The sequence below is a fragment of the Danio rerio genome, chromosome 2, assembly GCF_049306965.1.
Source record: "Danio rerio strain Tuebingen ecotype United States chromosome 2, GRCz12tu, whole genome shotgun sequence".
In the NCBI taxonomy this organism is placed as follows: Eukaryota; Metazoa; Chordata; class Actinopteri; order Cypriniformes; family Danionidae; genus Danio; species Danio rerio.
Genome location: NC_133177.1, coordinates 25,585,425 through 25,609,232, shown reverse-complemented (window position 1 = coordinate 25,609,232; position 23,808 = coordinate 25,585,425). Strand labels below are relative to the sequence as shown.

The following is a 23,808-nucleotide window of genomic DNA, read 5'->3' as shown; positions in this document are numbered from 1 at the left end:
TGTTCTCACTTCAAATTTACAAGCATTTAAGCAGTAAATTCTGTACAATTTGTCTGCTGACATCTAGCGGTGACCATGCAAAGAAAATCCAAATAATAGTTTTATTTACTTTTTGGCATTGTCACCACTAGATGTCAGCAGACATTTTGATTTATTCAATAATAAAGGGACTAAGCCGAGAAGAAAATGAATAAATGAGTTGTTGACCCAGTAGATGAATGTTGGATGTTACAATTTAATTAGGACTCTTTTTTTTTTTTTTTTTAAGGCATTCTTGCAGTATTTCTTTTGTTAAATGGCACCTATGATGAAAAAATCTATTTTGTAAGGGTGTAAAAACAGTTGTGTGGCAACATTGTGTGAATATCTAGCTTCTAACGGTAAAATTCATTTTTTTATAATCACACTTGATAAAAACAGTGCAGAAAGACTTAAATATAAAGCGATTAATAATCTTCCTTTGTATGTGTCATTAGAGGGGGAAAGCCCTGCCCATTAGTGACTGTCTCTTATTTATTAGCATAAGCAGCTCTGAGTGAGAAGCAGCCATCTCATCTGCTGTTAAAGTTTTGACCTGCTGAAGATTGGCTTAATATATTGCAATATACAATTAGCAGGAATATGAATGTGGAGTTTTAGGATATGCAAATAAACACTAGTTGCCTTTTTCTGAGCCACTTCTTTTGACATTTTCAGGTTATCATAAAGATGTTTGTTTTGAAAGTGCTGCTTTGCAATCGCATTGGCATTTGTAGCTCATTTGATTTTAAAATGACAGTCCGCTTCTTAAAATAAACACACAAATGTCAAGTTTCCACAAATGTATTTTTATATGCAATATTAGGTCCCACTTTATATCAGGTGGTCTTAACCATCATGTACTTGCATCAACAAATAAATACAATGTACATACTGTGTTTATAATGTATTGCAGAACACTTCTGGTGCTCTTGAGGTGGGTATAAGGACGGGTTTGGTTGTATGGGTAGGTTTAAGGGTGGGATAAGGTGTAAGGGACTGTTAACAGTGTATTTACAAATGCAATTACATAAATGAAGAGGTACAGAGGTAATTGCATGCAGGCATTTAGTCAGTCATAAAAAAATGTATTTACACAATAGGTGCATAATAACAAATGGATCAATTATCACTTCCTTTGAAATTTTCAGTTTGACATTTTCAGAGATCAAATCCTAAAAGGTTTCAAAGAGTTATACAAAATATTTTTGAGCTATTTTATGCTGAAACTTCACATATTCACCCAATAGGGAGATCAAAGATTTATTTTACATCTTGTGTGAAGGGGCATAATATAGGTCCACTTTAATAGTGAATTCAAACGGATCCGGGGGCCACCAAAGGCGTGCTAAGTGGATTTCCTTGGACTAATCAACAATGTAAGATTAATTAATTCATTTAATAAAAAATATCAAGATATTATGGGAGTTATATTATAAAATAAACTATTACTAAAACAGTGCTTCGTGATAATAATTAACTATATTATTATTAAAATAATTCAGTTTGATTTATTTTTGTTTATTTTATAGTTGCAAAATGATATCTTATACAAGTAATGCTGAAATATGAGTAAACGCAATTTTTAAAATACAAATGTCTCAAATAAATAGAAAATGTTCAAAAGAAAACTATTTAAATGTGTTTAAAAAAGGAAATTATACATATAGTAACTATAGTAAACTATAACAAAGTAGCTTGAAAGAAAACATATTTAAAAATGTATGAGATCTACATATGGAGAAAGGGGGCTTCTGTGCTTTTTAAATTGTAATTGTATTAAGAGTTATTGGCATGCTAAATCTGCAAATTATCTTATTATAATAGTGACACACTGAGGTTAATAAAAGAAGATAAAATGTATCAAAATATTACAAAATAAACTAAAATGTATTGGATTTATTAAATTTTGACACCAGTTATACATTTCTGTGTTTCTGTGTTTGTGCTTCAGCACTCGTCATAATTGGAATGTGAATTCTAAGAATTTATAGCCAGCGAAATTCGAATTGTCTCTTTGTAGCGAGTTAGGAGTTGAATGTTTCAGCAGTGTTTACAGTGTGTACAGCGACTTTTTTTGCGTTTATTATGGGACAGCGACACTCTCGTAGAGAGAAAGTGGAGGGAGGAGTTGAGTGCCTGGATGGAGCCCATCGCCGACCAGCACTGACTCCAACCGACCACACGTCGGAGCTCCATCCTCGTGTTGACGAGACGCCTGTAGTGGTTATCGAGGGAGGTAGAAAGGAGAAAGGAGGGAAGATAACAAAAAAGAAGAGGCCAAAAAGGAGGAGTTTCAAGAGTTTGGCCTCTTTTTTCTCTTGTTTATCCCCTTCCAAATCCACCAGAGCTCAGGTGGAGCAGGGTGAGGTGGACCAGGACGCTGGGACCCCATCCAGGAAGAGCACTGAGGGTAAATGACTTGCTCTCTTAATTATAATTTAAACACAATATACAATTACACATCACCATCACATATTATACAAATAAAGATAAATGCCTTGATAAAATGATGTGATAAGTGATTTATTATAGATTTACAGAAGTTTCAGAATTACAACAAATAAACAAAACAAAGATGAAAGTGAATTGATGTGGTTAATGTTCCTCTCTAGATAAGACTTCTCTGCAGGACATTGTCTGTTCTGTGGAGAACAATGTTCACCAGGAGCCTCCTACCAGTGATCCTAATGTCCTCGCTGCCGTGGAGGTAGTAGTGGATGAGGTCCAAAATGAAGATCAAGACAGTCCAGTCAGTACGTCAGCAGATGAGTGTGAATCTCAACTGCTGAAACAGCTGGACTGTACTACGTTCATAAAGACCAAGGGTGAGTTTACTTAACCTAAATTATGACACACACACACTCTTTTTTGAATATATATATTATGCTGAAGTTTTTTGGTTCTTTTATCATTTTAGATAGGGTTTACATTTTTATTTGCCGTTCACGTAATATTGTGTGATTTTTGAAAAGAGAAATATAGCTCTTATTTCTCAGTTGATCCCAAAGTGTTTACAAATGTAAGAAAAGTAATTCTGAGAATTCTGGGAAACAGTATTAAGATGTATATAAAGAAGAATGCTGCTGTATATGACTATATTAATCATGATTAGAAAAAGCACAATATTTTATTAATATATTGCCAAAACTTTACGTTTCGCTGTTGTTTCATATTAATTACATTGTTAATGTCACAAAAAATTGTTACTCTTATATTTTACTAGATGACATTCACAGCAAGTACTCCATTCGCAAAAAGATGGGCCAAGGAGGATGCGGCTCTGTTTATGAAGGGACCCGCTGTGAAGACGGCCTTCAGGTGGCTGTGAAATTCATAATAAAGGTTGAAAACGAGCCGTACATCAACCTTGTAAGTAGACTGCTCTATCTGTGTTGTTTCTGTTCTGTTTGATAATATTGTAATGTAAATGATGGATTACAAATGTTTCAGTAGACGAACATACAGAACTAAGTTCTAATTTGACAAACTGCAGCCATCTTACCATGATAAAAAATATATATTCTTTCTTTCTAGCCTGACCATGCCAATCCAGTTCCCCTTGAGGTGGCCCTTACATTGCTGGCCAATCAAGGGCCCAGCTGTAACAACATAATACAGATGCTGGATTGGGAAGACCATCCTGACCGATATATAATGGTCTTAGAGTGGCCCTCACCCTGCATAAACATGCGCCAATTTTGGCTGAGCCATGACAGAGTCTTCTCTGAGGAGATGGCCCGTCATTTTATGCGCCAAGTGGTTCACGCTGCTGCTGTTTGCTGTTCTCGGGGAGTCTTCCATCGTGACATCAAAATGCCAAACCTCTTGGTTAACACAGAGACCCTGGAGGTTAAACTTATTGATTTCGGCTGTGGGGACCTCCTGAGAACATCATCCTACAACACCTACAGTGGTATGTATTATCTTTTCAACATGTAACTTAAATTCTAGACATTAACATTGACAGCATTTTCAGATAAGGAGAGTCAAAGATTAAATTATTTCAGTTTGACAAAATCAAATACCATTTCAGAGTAAATTGAGAAAACATGCAGTGCTAAAGCAAACATTTACATGTGACAAACCTTTTCTGTTAGGAACAGTAAGGTACTGCCCTCCGGAGTTTATTGACACAGGAGAGTACCATGGGAAAGAGGCGACGGTATGGTCATTGGGGGTCCTACTATTCAGAATGATCACCAGCTTTTTCCCAGACAGCAGTGACATCTGTTACATGGACATTGAACTCTGGTCCCAGTCGGGCTACTCAGTTGGTAAGACTATTATTACATTACAGAAGTACAATTGCAGTTCCTAATCATGCAGAATAGAGAAAACATTCAATTACCTGATAACATAGGCGTCTTGATAAAATGACAGTTATATCTTAGAGAGCAAGTGCAAAGTTGAAAGTAATAATCTGACATTTCTCTGTCTTTCTGCACAGAATGCTGCCGTTTTATTCGGGGTTGCCTCAAGAGCAATCCTGAGCAGAGGCTGCAGCTGGAGGAGCTGCACTCCCATGACTGGTTCAAGGTACCACATCTATCTAGATGAGCTCAAATCATTTTAAAGATATATTGACATTTGTTTGCTTTTTCCACCTTATTTGTGTCTTTTTGTTGGTTGGATAATTTAAACAATTTCTAAATGTGTTTCAGGTCACCTTGTAGTCATGGAGAAGCTCTGTTTGACGGGCTAACATGGGTTGCCCATCCATCCCTTTGTAAATAATTTAGTTTTCACAACAATAAAATTATTGTGAAAATACACAATTGTGTTTTGTTTTTTTTCCAGAGATATGATATGGAATTATGTGCTGTTCCTTTTGCATATTCAGTTGTAGTCTTACAAAGTTATTGTAACTGCCCATGATTTAATGCACTCGCTTTGCTTGCCCTAATTGGAGTCACCACAGGAGGGCGCTCTAGACTAATAGGATTTAAGTGAGACAAAGCAGAGTAAAAGCAATTCACATTTGTTCACAAGCTAACAGGTACAGCTCGGAAGAATGCCTTGAGCTTTTAGTGTCCCTTCGGCAAGCAGAGCGAGGTATGTTTTGTTTTTTGTTTGATTTATTTGGAAAATGTTAGATGTTTTGTAAATGTTTGTTGTTTATTTTTCTATGTTGTTTGTTTGTTTTCTCTAGTTTTACGGTGCTTTTGGTGCTTTCGGTGCTTTGGTCTTTTGATGCTTCGGTGTATACAACAAAGAACTGAGACGATGATTTATGTGATAAACTTTATTGCATCCAAGTAAACCATTTTAAATGCACCCGTCAAAAACTCTCTGCCTATTTATTGAAAGCTGAAGGGCTGCTACAGTAAAACTCGCTGCTACACATGGCTTTTGCATCGCGTTGGTGATTCATCACATGAGTGTCATGTTACAAGCCTTCATCTCGTCTGTGGCACTGCATGGCATCTACAAGAGACTGAATCTACACTAGGACGGCGACTTTACACGGTTAACTGGGAAAACTCTTCATGAAAGACTGAAAGGTGACTGCAAACAAACGTTGTGGACTCAGAGGTACAAGAAAGGGAAAAATAGTTATCTATTTATTACTTTTGGGATAATTGCAATTTTTAAAGAAAAAAAAGGATTTATATTTGTATGCTTTGATGAATTTGTATGCAGTAATTGAAGTTTGAGAATGAGGAGTGACTAATGATTTAAGTGCTCATGTTTCAAGGTGTTTGTATAATGTTGGGCTTATATTCATGATGCATGTATTAGACAAATGTTTGCAATTTTAAAGTGCTTAAAGTCTTAAGAGTTTAACTGTTGTTGCACATGTGATTTGACTTATTACCTTTGCTATAATATTTTTAAATTTGTCTGATGTAAGCAGGTTGCTGATTTAAGTTGTAGACAGACAAAATGGACGACACAGCGGAGCAAATGGCAGCACAAGCAAGTCAAAGGTCAGTTCTTGATAAAGATCTGAATAGTACAACAGAAATGCAACAGGTTAGATCAAGATCAAGCTCTCGAAAAAGAAATCCCACAGAAAAGGGTTTAGAAATGCAAAAACAAGAGACAAAAAAGCACGAGAAAGCCTTTAATAAAGCTTATACTTCCTGGAAACAGACAGCTTAAGAAATTAGATGTAAATTAAAAGCCTTATGCACATGTGAAGAGCTTGAGCAAATTTTGAAAGACATTCAAACTAGTCAGGATGTTGTCACTCAACATTATGCCCCATTACTGCGTAATCAAACTGCTACTCCAGAGATTGTAAGAAGAGTAGATGTTTGTTCCATATTGAGTACAGAAATTTGTGATTTGGTGAGCAAACGAATAGAAACTGTTGATGTCATTCAAAAAAGGGAAGTAGTTAAAGAGAGAGTTAGGCAGATATTGAACAAAGAGGAGTATGAGTCTATATTTGGTTGTACCAATACAGAGACCATTATCTCAGTATCGTCACAGACTGTAGAAAGTTTGTCAGCTGTCTCAGAAACTTCCTCTAAGGCTTCAAGTAAACGAGCTGATGCAGAGGCAGAACTTGCGGCTAAAGTAGAGCAGAAAAGGGCCATTCAAGAAATTTCCAATCAGCAAGCTCGACTAGTTAAACTGGAGAATGACTGGAAGCTGGAAGAAGCAAGAATGTTAGCGGATATTAAACAGAAAGAAATTGAAATGCGCTCCAAGTTAGAAGAAGAAAAAGCAAAATTGCAATTGTTACAAACGGAAAAAGATGTCAACATAGCTGCAGCTCGAGTTAAAGCTTATAACAATGTAGAAAGTTGTCTTGAAGAGAGCAGTTTGGAAGACGACGAGACCGGAAATGTCATTTATCCTGAACGAAGAAAAGCTTCAAACAAACCTCAACGTAATCCTGTGATAAATCCATTACCTTCACAAACATTTCAAGAAGAAAGGAAAACTAAAGAGACTGAGAATTTAGCTCAAGCATTAGTGAACTCCTTAAGTATAAGTTGTTTACCTGTTCCAGAACCAACCACTTTTAATGGCGATCCTCTGAAGTTTATTGAATGAAAAATGTCCTTCACAGCACTCATTGATTGTAAATCCATCCCAGCAAGTGAGAAAATGTTCTATTTAAAAACCTATCTTGCAGGAGAAGCTCGTAAGGCCGTAGAAGGGTTCTTTTATAAGAACTCGGATAATACATATCAGGGTGCTTGGAGAGTCTTGGAGGAGAGGTATGGAAACCCATTCATTATTCAGCGTGCTTTTCGAGAGAGACTCATGAGATGGCCCAAGGTGGGAGTAAACGATCCATTTTCCTTGAGAGAGTTCAGTGATTTCTTGCAAGGTTGTGTTGAAGCTATTCCACAAGTCAAAGGTTTGTCCATCTTGAATGATTGTGAGGAAAATTACAAGTTGCTTAAGAAGTTACCAGAATGGATTGTCCGTAAATGGAACAGAATTGTTGTTGAAGAGTTGGATATGACAGGAGACTATCCAAGTTTTAAGCAATTTGCTGAATTCTTGAAGAAGGAATCAAAGATAGCTTGCAACCCTTTCACTTCTCCACTGCTAGCCAGTTCAAAGGTTCCAGATGAAAAGTATCTGAAAAGAGCAAAAGCTTTCAATATTAAGGCTCAAGTAAAAGATTCAAGACCAGAATTCAAGGTAACATCACCATGTTCTGTGTGTAAGAGTGAAATGCATAGTATCGTCAAATGTCCTATCTTTGCATAGAAGCCCATGGATGATAAAAGATCTTTCATTCGTGAAAATCACATGTGTTTTGGATGCTTGAGAAGAGGGCATATTTTTAGGGACTGTAGGAGACGGCATATTTGTGGAACATGTGGACTGCGTCATCCAACTTGTCTGCACGAAGATAAAAGCAAACATTCAGAGGTATCCCAAGCAGATATTACATCAGAAGCATATACAAGTCAAGAGGGCCAAAGGGCAATGTCTTATGCAGTAACACAACATGTCTCTGCTACTTCTAGTATTGTTCCAGTGTTTATCTCCACAGTAGAAGACCCACAAAATGAGATCCTTACCTATGCCTTACTCTACACAAAGTGACACAAGCTTTATTTTGAAGGATTTTATTGATGAGCTGCAAGTGAGCAGTCAAGCGGTGAAGCTGAAACTCAGTAATATGACAACTACAGACACGATTACTTCAAATAACAAGGTTGGTGGTCTGCGAATCCGAGGACTTCAAGGTGGGAAATGTATCCAAATACCTCAAGTGTATACGTGTGATTTCATTCCTGTGGATAAAGCTCACCTTCCAACGAAGAAAACTGCATTATGCTGGTCTCATCTTAAGCACATAGCCAATGAAATGCCACCACTTCAGAGTTGTGATATAGGACTATTGATTGGATATGACTGCCCTTCAGCGTTGGCTCCCCTAGAGGTCATAATTGGTAAGGAAAATGAGCCTTTTGCACAGAAAACCGCGCTGGGCTGGAGCATTATTGGTCTTTGTAATCCCCACTTAGACAGACAAGGAAGTCAAAGTTTTGTTCATCGAGTGTCTGTGAAAGAAATGAGAGTTCCAACAGCTAATGATGTCTTGAAAGTTTTGGACTTCAATGAGAAAAGTTATGAAGACAAATATGTGTCACAGGAAGATGTCCGCTTAATTCGTTATCTCAGTGATAACATCAAGCATAAAGAATATGGACATTTTCAGTTACCTCTTCCTTTCAAGAGCAGTAATCCACCTTCACTCCCTAACAACAAGAGGCTGGCTTTATTACGTCTGCAGCATTTAGGTAAGAAGTTAAGGTCAAATCAACAGTACTATGAGAATTACAAGATTTTTATGGAAGAAATGCTCAACAAGGGAGATGCAGAGATTGCTCCAGTAATACCTGATAAAGAAACAGCTTTGTATATACCACATCATGGAGTTTACCACCCTCACAAGCCAGACAAGTTAAGAGTAGTATTTGATTGCTCATCAAAATTCTGTGGCATATCTCTTAACAATACTCTTCTTACTGTCCAGATTTGATTAATTCTCTGGTGGGAGTACTTTGTAGATTCAGGAAGGAAGCCGTTGCTGTGACATGTGACATCGAAAAAATGTTTCATCAATTTCATGTCCCCCTTGAAGAGAGAGATTATTTAAGATTCCTATGGTGGAGGAATGGGGATTTGATAAAAGAGCCCATTGAATATAGAATGACTGCATCTTTTTGGTGCAGCTTCATCTCCTGGGTGTGCGAACTTTGGCCTGAAGTATCTCGCAGAGAAGTATAAATCTGAGTATTCTGAAGCTTCTTCATTTGTGAAAAATAACTTTTATGTGGATGATGGCTTAATTTCAGTTCCATCTATACAGGAAACTAAAGATTTGATTGCAGATGCTCAAACCCTGTGCAAGCTTGGAGGGTTACGTCTCCATAAGTTTAACTCAAATGAGAAAAGTCTTGCGCTGTGTTGATTCGTCAGAATGGGCGGTTTCTTCTAAGCCACTAAATTTGACTCCTGAATCGTCTGGGCATGTTCTTGGCATACAGTGGTCTACAAAGGATGACACATTCAGTTTCAACACTCAATTTAAAGATCAGCCTGCAACACGTCGAGGTATCTTGTCAATTGTATCTTCCTTATACGATCCCATTGGATTTGTTGCTCCTTTCCTTTTGAAGGGAAAGTGCATTTTGCAGGAGCTCTGTCAGAGAAATATGGAATGGGACGATTCTCTCCCTGATGACTTAATTCCACGGTGGGAGGAGTGGAAAAATAGTCTCCAGGACTTGAAAGATTTTACTGTTCCAAGATGTTACTATCCTTCGTCCTTTAGTAAGATTGTATTGACAGAGTTGCATCATTTCTCAGATGCAAGCAACCTTGGTTATGGTGCATGTTCCTACTTAAGAGTCAAGAGTGACATAAAAGAAGTGCACTGTTGCCTAGTAATGGCCAAGGCTCGAGTGGCACCTATAAAAATCAAGAGTATTCCAAGACTGGAATTGGCTGCTGCGGTGATTTCTGCTAGACTGAGTGTTTTGCTAAAAGCTGAACTGCAAATGATGATCGATCAAGAGTTCTTTTGGTCTGATTCACAAGTTGTTCTTGCATATCTCAACAATGAAGCAAGAAGGTTTCACGTGTTTGTCGCTAATCGTGTTCAATTGATCAAGGAAATTACAAATACAAGCCAGTGTTATCATGTCAACACATCTCAAAATCCTGCTGACCATGCCTCTAGAGGTTTACTCATTTCAGAGTTGAGATCTACTAACTGGATGACTGGACCTACATTTTTATGGGAGCAAGAAGTGTGTCCAGCTCCAAACACTTCAACTAAATTACTAGTAGGAGATCCTGAAGTCAAACTTGTACAGGTACGGCTGACTAAAAGTTGTGATACTGCTAACTTCCTTGATCGATTTGGCCACTTCTCTTCCCTGAGAACTCTAATCAATGTTGTTGCTCGAATAAAAAGGCTAGCATTAAGGAAGAAATGTCTTAAGGATATTGTCACCGTTGAAGAACGCAAGTGTGCATTACAGGCTGTGATTAAGCTTATTCAAGAACGAGCCTTCTCCCAAGAAATCCAAACAATCCAAGGAGGTAAGGCTCTTCAGAAATCCAGTTCACTTTTCCACCTGGATCCCATCTTGAAAAATGGTCTTCGTGTTGGAGGAAGGTTGAAAGGGTCATCTCTTAGCGAAGAGGTCAAACATCCATTAATTTTGCCCAAAGAGAGCCACATTACCGACCTTATTCTAAAACACTATCACAGCAAAATTTGCCATCAAGGAAGGTCCCAAACGCTTATGGAACTCAGGACACATGGATTTTGAATTATTGGTGGCAGTAAGTCGGTTGCTAAGTTAATCTACAACTGCGTTCAATGTCGGAAACTAAGGCGACCAGTGGAGGAACAACAAATGGCAGAACTTCCAAAAGAACGTACTGAAGCCTCTTCCCCGTTCTGCTACACGGGTATGGATTGTTTTGGTCCATTTATTATAAAAAAGGGACGAAAGGAGTACAAAAGGTACGGCCTTTTCACTTGCCTTTCATCACGAGCAGTCCACATTGAAATGCTGGAAGACCTATCAACAGACATGTTCATTAATGCTTTGAGATGTTTCATAAGTCTGCGAGGAGCTGTTCGTCAACTTTAATGTGACTGTGGTACAAACTTTGTAGGAGCTAGAAATGAATTCAAACAGGCTCTTAAGGAATGCGATGTCAAAACACTGGAGGGATATCTTGCGGAAAATCAGTGTGAGTTTATCTTTAATGCTGCCTCAGCTAGTCACTCAGGAGGTGTCTGGGAACGCCAAATTAGGACTGTGCGTAATGTGCTGAATTCTACTCTTTCTTTGTGCCCTGGTAGACTGGATGACTCTTCTCTAAGAACATTGTTTTATGAAGCGATGGCTATTGTTAATAGTCGACCATTAACTGTGGATGGAATAAACGACCCAAAATCACTAGAACCTTTAACTCCTAATCATCTTGTTTTAATGAAATCCGAGACTGCTCTTCCTCCCCCAGGGAAGTTTCTAAAGGAAGACGTGTATTCTACAAAAAGGTGGCGCCGGGTTCAGTACTTGATTGAACAGTTTTGGAGTCGTTGGAAAAGGGAATATCTCCTGAATATATCCACAAGACAGAAGTGGCACGTACCTCAAGGTAATCTTAAAGTAAATGACATTGTAATCATTAAAGATGACATGCTTCCTAGAAACAAATGGCAATTAGGTAGGGTTGGTGAGGTTTTTCCAGGTAACGATGGCCTTGTTAGACGCGTTAAAGTTCAAACAGGAGAACAAAAACAGAAAACGGGGTTGGGGCACCATTCTTGAATGAGTTCACCATTCAGTTATTGAGCGACCAATCCAAAAATTGGTTGTTATAGTTGAGTGATTAGTTGCAACTTTCTTGCATCAGACAAATAATGTTAATTTTGTATGTGGATTTATTTTGTGAGTTAAATTTGAAGTTAAAATCATGTATGATATTTGTTTTGTTTGATTCATACCATGATTTGGTGGGAGTGTAACTGCCCATGATTTAATGCACTCGCTTTGCTTGCCCTAATTGAAGTCACCACAGGAGGGTGCTCTAGACTAATAGGATTTAAGTGAGACAAAGCAGAGTAAAAGCAATTCACATTTGTTCACGAGCTAACAGGCACAGCTCGGAAGAATGCCTTGAGCTTTTAGTGTCCCTTCGGCAAGCAGAGCGAGGTATGTTTTGTTTATTGTTTGATTTATTTGGAAAATGTTAGATGTTTTGTAAATGTTTGTTGTTTATTTTTCTATGTTGTTTGTTTTCTCTAGTTTTACGGTGCTTTTGGTGCTTTCGGTGCTTTGGTCTTTTGATGCTTCGGTGTATACAACAAAGAACTGAGACAATGATGATTTATGTGATGAACTTTATTGCATCCAAGTAAACCATTTTAAATGCACCCGTCAAAAACTCTCTGCCTATTTATTGAAAGCTGAAGGGCTGCTACAGTTATATTTATCAATTTGAATATTAATTTTACTATATTTCCCAGAAATGGGTTGCGGCTGGAAGGGCATCCGCTGCGTAAAAATTTGCTGCATTAGTTGGCGGTTCATTGCGTTGTGGCTACTCTAGATTAATAAAGGGACTAAGCCGACAAGAAAAGGAATGAATGAATTTTACTATAAACTAATCAGGGATGTGTGTTTCCCAAACAATGACGTAACTCGCGACTGAACTATCAGAGTACTATCATGTATAGTTTGGGAAAAGAACAATGTAGTGACGAGTGTTTCCATTACACTCTGTCTAGTTTTTCTGTCGCAGATCCATCATTTGAATCATGTTAGTTATAATGTAAAACGCCCACAATGATGCTCTAAATGGGGTGGAGTAACAACTTCTTTAGAGAAGAACCCTAACATTTCTTTGTGGCACACATAGACACAAATAGGGCCTGTGTTTCTTTTACAAATAATATAGAGAACATTACAAATCCTATTCTAAAACATAAAATCTCTCATATTAGCTAACGCGAACTCTAATATTATGTATAAATGCAATAAATAAATGTATAATGAGGCTATTTATTAAGAAATTATATTTTATACATATTATTTATTAGGAAATGAAAAAAATCATACTTTAATGATATTAATAATGATGATGATTATTACTAAGTGGGATATTGTTTATTTATTTATAACATTTTTAAAAGTCTACTTTTACAATTTGACACATGCAAACCACTGCAGAAATGTTCTAACCAACAGGCCCATGTCGTACAGATACTAAATAAATAACCTACTATAAATTAAAAGCATTAACGCATGCTTTGTTTTTTGTTTTCACAAGCTTTGAAGACACCGTCATGAGCCACGGCTGTGTTCAAAATGTCAACAAAAAACATAGATCGCTAAAACTGAACTGTAAAAATACATTGAAAGCAAATTACACCTAAGATTGATGACTTTACTGCTTTTTTAATAATTCCAAGTTTAAATGTTAGAGTGTTCTAACCAAATAGGGCATAGGGGGGATAACTGGGAATAAAACAGCCAGGAACTATGTTTCAAACTGCACCTCTAGAGATGTAGTTGCAAGCATACAAGTTTGCAACATAGTTTGCCAATGTTCACTGGACCGATGGATTTGGGAAACGGCAAATCAATGAACTATGTTTGTAACCGCGTAACTTGCGACCTTAGTTGGCTAACGATGGTTTTTGAAGAAGCACCCCAGCTAAGTAGCAGGTAAGTACCACTTTAAAGAGATGCTAAGTTTATTATTTAAAGCCCACAGAGGTATTTCAAGATGTTTTAAGGTTTAATACAGTCGATTACAAGCTGTAATTTAAACGTTTACTATAAAAATTTAATACATTCATGCATTTTCAGCTTAGTTCCTTTATTAATCTGGGGTCACCACAGCGGAATGAGTCGCCAACTTATCCAGCATATGTTTTACGCAGCGGATGCCCTTCTAGCTGCAACCCATCACTGGAAAACATTCAAACACTCATTCCTATTCATACATATTATACATACATATACATATTCAGTGTTGTTGTGATTGACATACTTCTGTTGAGCCTTACTGGAAGATTTTGAGCAATAGAAATTATCATTAAATGTACCCATAATTGATTTTGCATTGGCATATATGTAATAAAACTTTATTTGAATTATTAATTCACTAGTATTAATTAATTCAAATATCTGTTACTAAATTACCAGTAGTCATGATGACTTGAGAAATGTTGCACCTTTGCAAAGTCCACAATAAACATTTTATTAACCAATTTTAATTTATTTTCTATTATAGATTTTTTTGTACATATAGATTTTATATGACCATTATGTGCTGTAAAGTGAAATTAATGTACAGGTATTGACATTGGGCCATAACAAATAGTTAAATAGGTTATATAATGATCATAAGAAAAGGGAAAAGGGTGACACTGACCCTCCAGAGCTGCCCCACATCAAAAAATATATATCAGTTCAGCAAATGGGGCGAGACAGTGGTGCAGTAGGTAGTGCTGTCGCCTCAGAGCAAGAAGGTCGCTGGGTCGCTGGTTTGAACCTCGGCTCAGTTGGCGTTTCTGTTTGGAGTTTGCATGTTCTCCTTGCCTTCGCGTGGGTTTCCTCTGGGTGCTCCGGTTTCCCCCACAGTATGAGTGTGTGTGTGTGTGTGTATGTGGATGTTTCCCAGAGATGGGTTGCGGCTGGAAGGGCATCCGCTGTGTAAAAACTTGCTGGATGAGTTGGTGGTTCATTCCGCTGTGGCCCCGGATTAATAAAGGGACTAAGCCGACAAGAAAATGAATGAATGAATGAAGTTCAGCAAATTCATTGTCCAGTTGATCTAATTCTGAACATGTCTTGAAGAAGTGAAAGTAGAAATCATTTAGATTAAATGGTCTGTGAATTTCCTGTAAATAAATCAGAATATACAAAATATCTGCATTTCAGTAAGGTAAACGATTGCGAAAAAAACAAAACAATTTATGACAGCAAAAATAATAATGGCAATAAAAAAGGGAGAAATACAAATGAAACTGAAGTGCTTTAATTTAATAATTGTTTTTTATTTTACTTTATTTCTGGCAAATGATTATATGACAAAAATACTTTGATAACGAGAAAGCGTAAGTGTTGATGTCAGTTCTGATTTGTTTAATGCATCCTTGTGTATTACAGGAATGTACTTTGAAAAGGACCCCAGATTTTGAACAGTAGTGTGCATTTCTTATATATATTTGAAGTAAATTTGTATAGTCTGCGAATGGAGAGCTCTCAATCACTGATTAATGCCGCGTGTTTGGCACATCATGCTGTTCACAGATTTACAAAATGTGCTTGGAGTCATTCTGTTTTAATTACTCCTAACAGCGTTAGTCACCAGTTCACAATGAAAAGACAAGCACATTTTGATAGACCGCTCTTGGATGAATTGTTGTGCCATTCATCCATTCCAGAATGCTTTACAGAATCCTGAGTTTCACAGAATCTTTTTTTGCCATTCAAATACCTAAATGTGACATTTTAACAGTGTTTAGCAACTAAATAAGCAATCTGATTGGATATCTTTTTCAAAACTATTTTAACTCACTGGGAGTCTTTACATGGACATCAGTAATTTAATTCTGAGTAAGACCATGTTATGCATAACGAGTTTCTTTTGGAATATTCCTTAGATGTTTTAGTACACAGATAACTCATACCCCACACAATGCCCTCTGACTTTCCTACCAGAATAGCAACATAGATTTCGTAACAGAACTACATTCAGTTTTTAATTTTAAATATTACAAAAGATTTAAATGTAGTCCATTATTTGTCTTGTAGCTATACTTGAAAACAGATCAAATTTCGACCCCCATCAGATTATTATCCCCTTGTTCTGCTAGGTCTCGGTTTAGGAGTGGGGGAGGGGTTAGGATTAGGGGTTAGGTTTTGGATTAGGCAGGTAGTAGCAGCTTCCATCAGGGGGTAATAATTTGGCAGGGGATCAAGAAAGACACAACACCAGCTCTGTCATGGTTGGAAATTCTCAATAGTATCTGAATACAGCCTTGATAATGCAAGCTGAGACTGCATATCTCAATAATGCAATGTCAGACACGGTTAAAGCACTCAATATAGCTAGTAACGTCACTGTGAGGGGTAGGGTTAGGGGTGATATTAGGTGAGTGCATTAAAAAACATTGGATGCAGCTCAGATTTCTCCAAATTCTTGTAAAAGACACTTTTTTTGTTGGCTGTTTAACTGTTAACACACTGTGTGTGTATCCTGCTGCAAAATCTAGTAAATGGGTTCTAAACAATGGAAAAAGTGTGTAAGCATCTATACACTGTAAAAAATCCTGGTTGCCTTAAATTTTTAAGATGATTCAAATTAATTGCTGTATATTTTTACAGTAAAGATATAAAAATACTGTAAATGCATATACAGTGAGCTAGAGCTGTAAATTTAAATACATTATTTTTGCTGTAATTGGTTTACAGTAAGTTACCGTGGATATTACTGGACATTGTTAACAATGCACTATTAACGATTTTTGTAAATGACACAGTATTTAACTGTAATATGAACTATTTTATTATAGGACAGTTATGCAGTATGTTACTGTATTTTAAAGTTGCATTGTGAAAATTACTGAATATATATGCATTAAGAGTGAGAGAGTGCTGTGAAAGTAAATACAGTATTTTTGCTGTAATTGGTTTACTGCAAGCTACTGTAGATTCTACAGGACATTGTTAGCAGTGCACTATTAACACAGTATTAAACTGTAATATGAACTGTATTTTACTGTAGAGCAGTAATCCAGTATGTTACCGTATTTTTAAAATTGCATTGTGAAAATAACTGTATATATTTACAGTAAAGATACACTATACTGCAAATGCATATACAATAAGATAAATGGTGCTGTAAATAAATACAGTACTTTTACTGTAATTGATTTACAGTAAGTTACTGGTGAACTGCTGCCAGTAAGTTACTGTAGATTCTGCAGGAAATTGTTAACACTGTGTTTTGACTAATAGTTTAGAAAATCTGGCAAATTTTACTGTCCTCGTTTTCTTTTCTTTTTTGGCATATGTTCTGTCTTGCCCTACCAGAATGATGCCCAAAGTTTAAAAATAGTTTGTAAAGTGGCGCATTTCTAAATAACATGGAAACATCTTAATGGAAAACATATGCTCTTGGTACACAGTGGTGCTTCATTACAGTGTGTGTCCTAATAGATCATTGTGCAAAGAGGCCATTTAAATACACAGTATTTTGACAGCTACTTTTCCTGATTAGTAACTTATATTCTATCAAGCTACAGTATCAGAGTAGCATCCCAAACATTGATGATTTGACAATTTGATTTGACATATGTTTTGACAAGCCAAAGTTGTTCAGAGGGCTTCAAATCAAGGTAAAATATTTATTTAGAAATTTGGGTAATAAAGAAACACAAACATAATTCATGCGGATAATGACGACAACCATTCAAAAATGTTTTTTAGTACTTTTTATCAAGGAAGATGCATGAAATTGATCAAAACTGACATTTAGACAAAGTAATCTGTTGCAAATAAATTCAGTTCTAGGTGTTCATTGAAATTACTTTAGACTAAAATGCTTAACTTTAACCAATATATTTATCAAAATTAAGTAATTGAATAATATAACTAATTCTAAAATATGCTTAAAATAATTACAAGCTTTTCTAGTTTCCATAAATTAATTTTTATATTCAATACTGTCCTCCTATATATGCAGTATAGGTTTGAAATATACTCACTGTGGTTGCCGGATTGAAACACCCTTTACCCACATCAGATTAATAGTTACTGTAACTATATGCTACAAAAAAACATGTAATTTTTAACAATACTTTTATTACTATTTCTTTTATAGCAATTCAGGAGCCATGTGCACCCACTGACTGGTCAAATCTGCTTCTCTCTCTTTCAAATTCAAAGCAAACTTGAATGCCAAAGCATTTTAGATATGTATATAAAATACCCTATTTAATATAGAATAATGACATCATCAAATTAACAAAATATACAGCGAATGAGAAATAAACGAAAGAAAAAGGAATAAAAACAGAAAATATCTCTAAACCTTATACAAGATTAAAACATGTAGATTATTTAAACAAGGCAAATGCAATGCGTCGTTTAGATTCAAGAATTAATTATTGAAGTAAAACGTTAATGCAAAAATGCATACAATTAACGAGCAACAGGTTTAGAAAACAAAAGCTGAATCACGGACATTTTAGGAAATCCGGAAACCCAGCTGTATGAATTTATGTGCCAAAAAAGAGTGTCTCTGTAAAGCACGTGAGACTGTCTGTGGGAGTGCTGACTGTTCTTGCGTGCACAGAACGAAATGGCTAAACGAGAGAGGGTTTCCACTAGTTTATAGATCGCAGATGTCTAGTTATATTAGGCGGATTCAAAATAGTGTTAAAGGATGATAATAATAGTAAAAAAAAAATGTCAGTAAATATACTTGGGAGGCTGTTAATATAGCTAGTGTAGGAAGCACTGAAATATTAGGACCCACTTTATATTAGGTGGTCTTAACTGCTATGTGCTTGCATCAAAAAATAAATAAATAAATCCAATGTTTATACTGTGTTAATAATGTATTGCAGAACACTTTTGGTGCTCTTGAAATGGGATACAGTTAAGATTAGGGACAGGTTTGGTGCTATAGGTAGTTTGAAGAGTAGGGTAGGGTAAGTTAATTACAGAGGTAATTGTTTGCAGGTATTTAATCATAAGTACAATGTATTTACACAGTAGGCACATTATAACAAATGTTTATTTTGAGTGCAAGTACATATTGGTTAAAGCCACTTAATATAAAGTTGGACCTAATGTTATTTCACAGTATCACTGTGATTTTCACTCAATAAATGCAGCTTTTGTGAGTGTGAGAGACTTTAAAATTTTTATTTTTGTTTTTGTTTTTCAATAACATTCAACATTTAAAAAAAGTTTTTGATGGTTGTTAATGTATATCATTTGGTACAAAACATTTGTCATAAGGATATTGTGTTAAGTTCTGGTTAATTGTGATATTTTTGTTGTTGTCTCAGTATGTGAGAGGCTCGGACCCTGTACTAAAGCTGTTGGACGATAACGGGAACACCATGCAAAGAAAATCCAAATAATAGTTTTATTTACTTTTTTGCATTGTCACCACTAGATGTCAGCAGACATTTTGATTTATTCAATAATAAAGGGACTAAGCCGAAAAGAAAATTAATAAATGAATTGTTGACCCAGTAGATGAATGTTGGATGTTACATGAATGCAGGAATTTTCAAACTGGGGTCCTGGGGTCCTGAGTGCTAAGTGGATTTCCTTGAACTAATCAACAATGTAAGATTAATTAATTCATTTAATTAAAAAAATTAGATATTAAGGTAGTTTTGTTATAAAATAAACTACTAATACAATACTTCGTGATAATAATTAACTATATTATTATTAAAATAATTCAGTTTGATTTATTTTTGTTTATTTTATAGTTGCAAAATGATGTCTTATACAAGTAATGCTGAAATATGAGTAAACGCAATTTAAAAAATACAAATGTCTCAAATAAATAGAAAATGTTCAAAAGAAAACTATTTAAATGTGTTTAAAAAAGGAAATTATACATATAGTAACTATAGTAAACTATAACAAAGTAGCTTGAAAGAAAACATATTTAAAAATGTATGAGATCTACATATGGAGAAAGGGGGCTTCTGTGCTTTTTAAATTGTAATTGTATTAAGAGTTATTGGCATGCTAAATCTGCAAATTATCTTATTATAATAGTGACACACTGAGGTTAATAAAAGAAGATAAAATGTATCAAAATATTACAAAATAAACTAAAATGTATTGGATTTATTAAATTTCGACACCAGTTATACAATTCTTTGTTTCTGTGTTTGTGCTTCAGCACTCGTCATAATTGGAATGTGAATTCTAAGAATTTATAACCAGCGAAATTCGAATTGTCTCTTTGTAGCGAGTTAGGAGTTGAATGTTTCAGCAGTGTTTACAGTGTGTACAGCGACTTTTTTGCGTTTATTATGGGACAGCGACACTCTCGTAGAGAGAAAGTGGAGGGAGGAGTTGAGTGCCTGGACGGAGCCCATCGCCGACCAGCACTGACTCCAACCGACCACACGGCGGAGCTCCATCCTCGTGTTGACGAGACGCCTGTAGTGGTTATCGAGGGAGGTAGAAAGGAGAAAGGAGGGAAGATAACAAAAAAGAAGAGGCCAAAAAGGAGGAGTTTCAAGAGTTTGGCCTCTTTTTTCTCTTGTTTATCCCCTTCCAAATCCACCAGAGCTCAGGTGGAGCAGGGTGAGGTGGACCAGGACGCTGGGACCCCATCCAGGAAGAGCACTGAGGGTAAATGACTTGCTCTCTTAATTATAATTTAAACACAATATACAATTACACATCACCATAACATATTATACAAATAAAGATAAATGCCTTGATAAAATTATGTGATAAGTGTTTTATTATAGATTTACAGAAGTTTTAGATTTCACAACAAATAAACAAAACAAAAATGAAAGTAAATTGATGTGGTTGATGTTCCTCTCTAGATAAGACTTCTCTGCAGGACATTGTCTGTTCTGTGGAGAACAATGTTCACCAGGAGCCTCCTACCAGTGATCCTAATGTCCTCGCTGCCGTGGAGGTAGTAGTGGATGAGGTCCAAAATGAAGATCAAGACAGTCCAGTCAGTACGTCAGCAGATGAGTGTGAATCTCAACTGCTGAAACAGCTGGACTGTACTACGTTCATAAAGACCAAGGGTGAGTTTACTTAACCTAAATTATGACACACACACACTCTTTTTTGAATATATATATTATGCTGAAGTTTTTTGGTTCTTTTATCATTTTAGATATTGTTTACATTTTTATTTGCCGTTCACGTAATATTGTGTGATTTTTGAAAAGAGAAATATAGCTCTTATTTCTCAGTTGATCCCAAAGTGTTTACAAATGTAAGAAAAATAATTCTGAGAATTCTGGGAAACAGTATTAAGATGTATATAAAGAAGAATGCTGCTGTATATGACTATATTAATCATGATTAGAAAAAGCACAATATTTTATTAATATATTGCCAAAACTTTACGTTTCGCTGTTGTTTCATATTAATTACATTGTTAATGTCACAAAAAATTGTTACTCTTATATTTTACTAGATGACATTCACAGCAAGTACTCCATTGGCAAAAAGATGGGCAAAGGAGGATGCGGCTCTGTTTATGAAGGGACCCGGTGTGAAGACGGCCTTCAGGTGGCTGTGAAATTCACAATAAAGGTTGAAAACGAGCCGTACATCAACCTTGTAAGTAGACTGCTCTATCTGTGTTGTTCCTGTTCTGTTTGATAATATTGTAATGTAAATGATGGACTACAAATGTTTCAGTAGACGAACATACAGAACTAAGTTCTAATTTGACAAACTGCAGCCATCTAACCATGATAAAAAATATATATTCTTTCTTTCTAGCCTGACCATGCCAATCCAGTTCCCCTTGAGGTGGCCCTTACATTGCTGGCCAATCAAGGGCCCAGCTGTAACAACATAATACAGATGCTGGATTGGGAAGACCATCCTGACCGATATATAATGGTCTTAGAGTGGCCCTCACCCTGCATAAACATGCACCAGTTTTGGCTGAGCCATGACAGAGTCTTCTCTGAGGAGATGGCCCGTCATTTTATGCGCCAAGTGGTTCAGGCTGCTGCTGTTTGCTGTTCTCGGGGAGTCTTCCATCGTGACATCAAAATGCCAAACCTCTTGGTTAACATAGAGACCCTGGAGGTTAAACTTATTGATTTCGGCTGTGGGGACCTCCTGAGAACATCATCCTACAACACCTACAGTGGTATGTATTATCTTTTCAACATGTAACTTAAATTCTAGACATTAACATTGACAGCATTTTCAGATAAGGAGAGTCAAAGATTAAATTATTTCAGTTTGACAAAATCAAATACCATTTCAGAGTAAATTGAGAAAACATGCAAGGCTAAAGCAAACATTTACATGTGACAAACCTTTTCTGTTAGGAACAGTAAGTTACTGCCCTCCGGAGTTTATTGACACAGGAGAGTACCATGGGAAAGAGGCGACGGTATGGTCATTAGGGGTCCTACTATTCAGAATGATCACCAGCCTTTTCCCAGACAGCAGTGACATCTGTTACATGGACATTGAACTCTGGTCCCAGTCGGGCTACTCAGATGGTAAGAGTATTATTACAATACAGAAGTACAATTGCAGTTCCTAATCATGCAGAATAGAGAAAACATTCAATTACCTGATAACATAGGCGTCTTGATAAAATGACAGTTATATCTTAGAGAGCAAGTGCAAAGTTGAAAGTAATAATCTGACATTTCTCTGTCTTTCTGCACAGAATGCTGCCGTTTTATTCGGGGTTGCCTCAAGAGCAATCCTGAGCAGAGGCTGCAGCTGGAGGAGCTGCACTCCCATGACTGGTTCAAGGTAACATATCTATCTAGATGAGCTCAAATCATTTTAAAGATATATTGACATTTGTTTGCTTTTTCCACCTTATTTGTGTCTTTTTGTTGGTTTGATAATTTAAACAATTTCTAAATGTGTTGCAGGTCACCTTGTAGTCATGGAGAAGCTCTGTGTTTGACGGGCTAACATGGGTTGCCCATTCATCCCTTTGTAAATAATTTAGTTTTCACAACAATAAAATTATTGTGAAAATACACAAATGTGTGTGTTTTTTTTCAGAGATATGATATGGAAATTTGTGCTGTTCCTTTTGCATATTCAGTTGTAGTCTTACAAAGTTATATTTATCAATTTGAATATTAATTTTACTATATTTCCCAGAGATGGGTTGTGGCTGGAAGGGCATCCGCTGCGTAAAAACTTGCTGCATAAGTTGGCAGTTCATTGCGTTGTGGCTACTCCAGATTAATAAAGAGACTAAGCCGACAAGAAAATGAATGAATGAATTTTACTATAAACTAATCAGGGATGTGTGTTTCCCAAACAATGACGTAACTCGCGACTGAACTATCAGAGTACTATCATGTATAGTTTGGGAAAAGAACGATGTAGTGACGAGTGTTTCCATTACACTCTGTCTAGTTTTTCTGTCGCAGATCCATCATTTGAATCATGTTAGTTATAATGTAAAACGCCCACAATGATGCTCTAAACGGGGTGGAGTAACAACTTCTTTAGAGAAGAACCCTAACATTTCTTTGTGGCACACATAGACACAAATAGGGCCTGTGTTTCTTTTACAAATAATATAGAGAACATTACAAATCCTATTCTAAAACATAAAATCTCTCATATTAGCTAACGCGTACTCTAATATCATGTATAAATGAAATAAATAAATATATAATGAGGCTATTTATTAAGAAATTATATTTTATACTTATTATTTATTAGGAAATGAAAAAAATCATACTTTAATAATATTAATAATAATGATGATGATGATTATTACTAAGTGGGATATTGTTTATTTATTTATAAATTTTTTAAAAGTCTACTTTTACAATTTGACACATGCAAACCACTGCTGAAATGTTCTAACCAACAGGCCCATGTCGTACAGATACTAAATAAATAACCTACTATAAATTAAAAGCATTAACGCATACTTTGTTTTTTGTTTTCACAAGCTTTGGAGACACCGTCATGAGCCACGGCTGTGTTCAAAATGTCAACAAAAAACATAGATCGCTAAAACTGAACTGTAAAAATACATTGAAAGCAAATTACACCTAAGATTGATGACTTTACTGCTTTTTTAATAATT

At 36.0% G+C, this 23,808-nt stretch overlaps 2 protein-coding genes across 3 annotated transcripts; both read left to right on the top strand.

Annotated features, from left to right (window-relative positions):
- Nucleotides 1–271: 271 nt before the first annotated feature.
- pimr67 (Pim proto-oncogene, serine/threonine kinase, related 67) lies at nucleotides 272–12,400 on the top strand. Its single transcript, XM_001345888.9, has 8 exons — nucleotides 272–2,431; nucleotides 2,634–2,846; nucleotides 3,245–3,390; nucleotides 3,556–3,934; nucleotides 4,119–4,295; nucleotides 4,469–4,557; nucleotides 4,683–5,073; nucleotides 5,171–12,400. The coding sequence occupies exons 1-7, from the start codon at nucleotides 2,107–2,109 to the stop codon at nucleotides 4,692–4,694; spliced, it is 1,341 nt and encodes a 446-aa protein (XP_001345924.5). The 5' UTR covers nucleotides 272–2,106; the 3' UTR covers nucleotides 4,695–5,073; nucleotides 5,171–12,400.
- A 6,657-nt stretch (nucleotides 12,401–19,057) lies between these two features.
- Nucleotides 19,058–22,741, top strand: pimr66 (Pim proto-oncogene, serine/threonine kinase, related 66). Of its 2 annotated transcripts, XM_001345897.10 has the most exons (7): nucleotides 19,058–20,372; nucleotides 20,576–20,788; nucleotides 21,187–21,332; nucleotides 21,498–21,876; nucleotides 22,061–22,237; nucleotides 22,411–22,499; nucleotides 22,625–22,741. In XM_001345897.10, exons 1-7 carry the CDS (start codon nucleotides 20,048–20,050, stop codon nucleotides 22,634–22,636), a joined length of 1,341 nt encoding a protein of 446 aa, XP_001345933.3. In that variant the 5' UTR covers nucleotides 19,058–20,047; the 3' UTR covers nucleotides 22,637–22,741. The 2 variants fall into 2 exon arrangements, with proteins under 2 accessions (XP_001345933.3, XP_073781225.1); XM_073925124.1 differs by lacking the exon at nucleotides 22,061–22,237 and having other exon boundaries at nucleotides 19,504–20,372.
- The last annotated feature ends 1,067 nt before the right edge of the window (nucleotides 22,742–23,808 follow it).

Coding starts and splice junctions, on each gene's coding strand:
- pimr67 (XM_001345888.9), top strand. CDS start 2,107: ATGGGACAGCGACACTCTCGTAGAGAGAAAGTGGAGGGAGGAGTTGAG. Junction 2,847..3,244: donor TACGTTCATAAAGACCAAGG/GTGAGTTTACTT, acceptor ATATTTTACTAG/ATGACATTCACAGCAAGTAC. Junction 3,935..4,118: donor ATCCTACAACACCTACAGTG/GTATGTATTATC, acceptor CTTTTCTGTTAG/GAACAGTAAGGTACTGCCCT.
- pimr66 (XM_001345897.10), top strand. CDS start 20,048: ATGGGACAGCGACACTCTCGTAGAGAGAAAGTGGAGGGAGGAGTTGAG. Junction 20,789..21,186: donor TACGTTCATAAAGACCAAGG/GTGAGTTTACTT, acceptor ATATTTTACTAG/ATGACATTCACAGCAAGTAC. Junction 21,333..21,497: donor ACGAGCCGTACATCAACCTT/GTAAGTAGACTG, acceptor CTTTCTTTCTAG/CCTGACCATGCCAATCCAGT.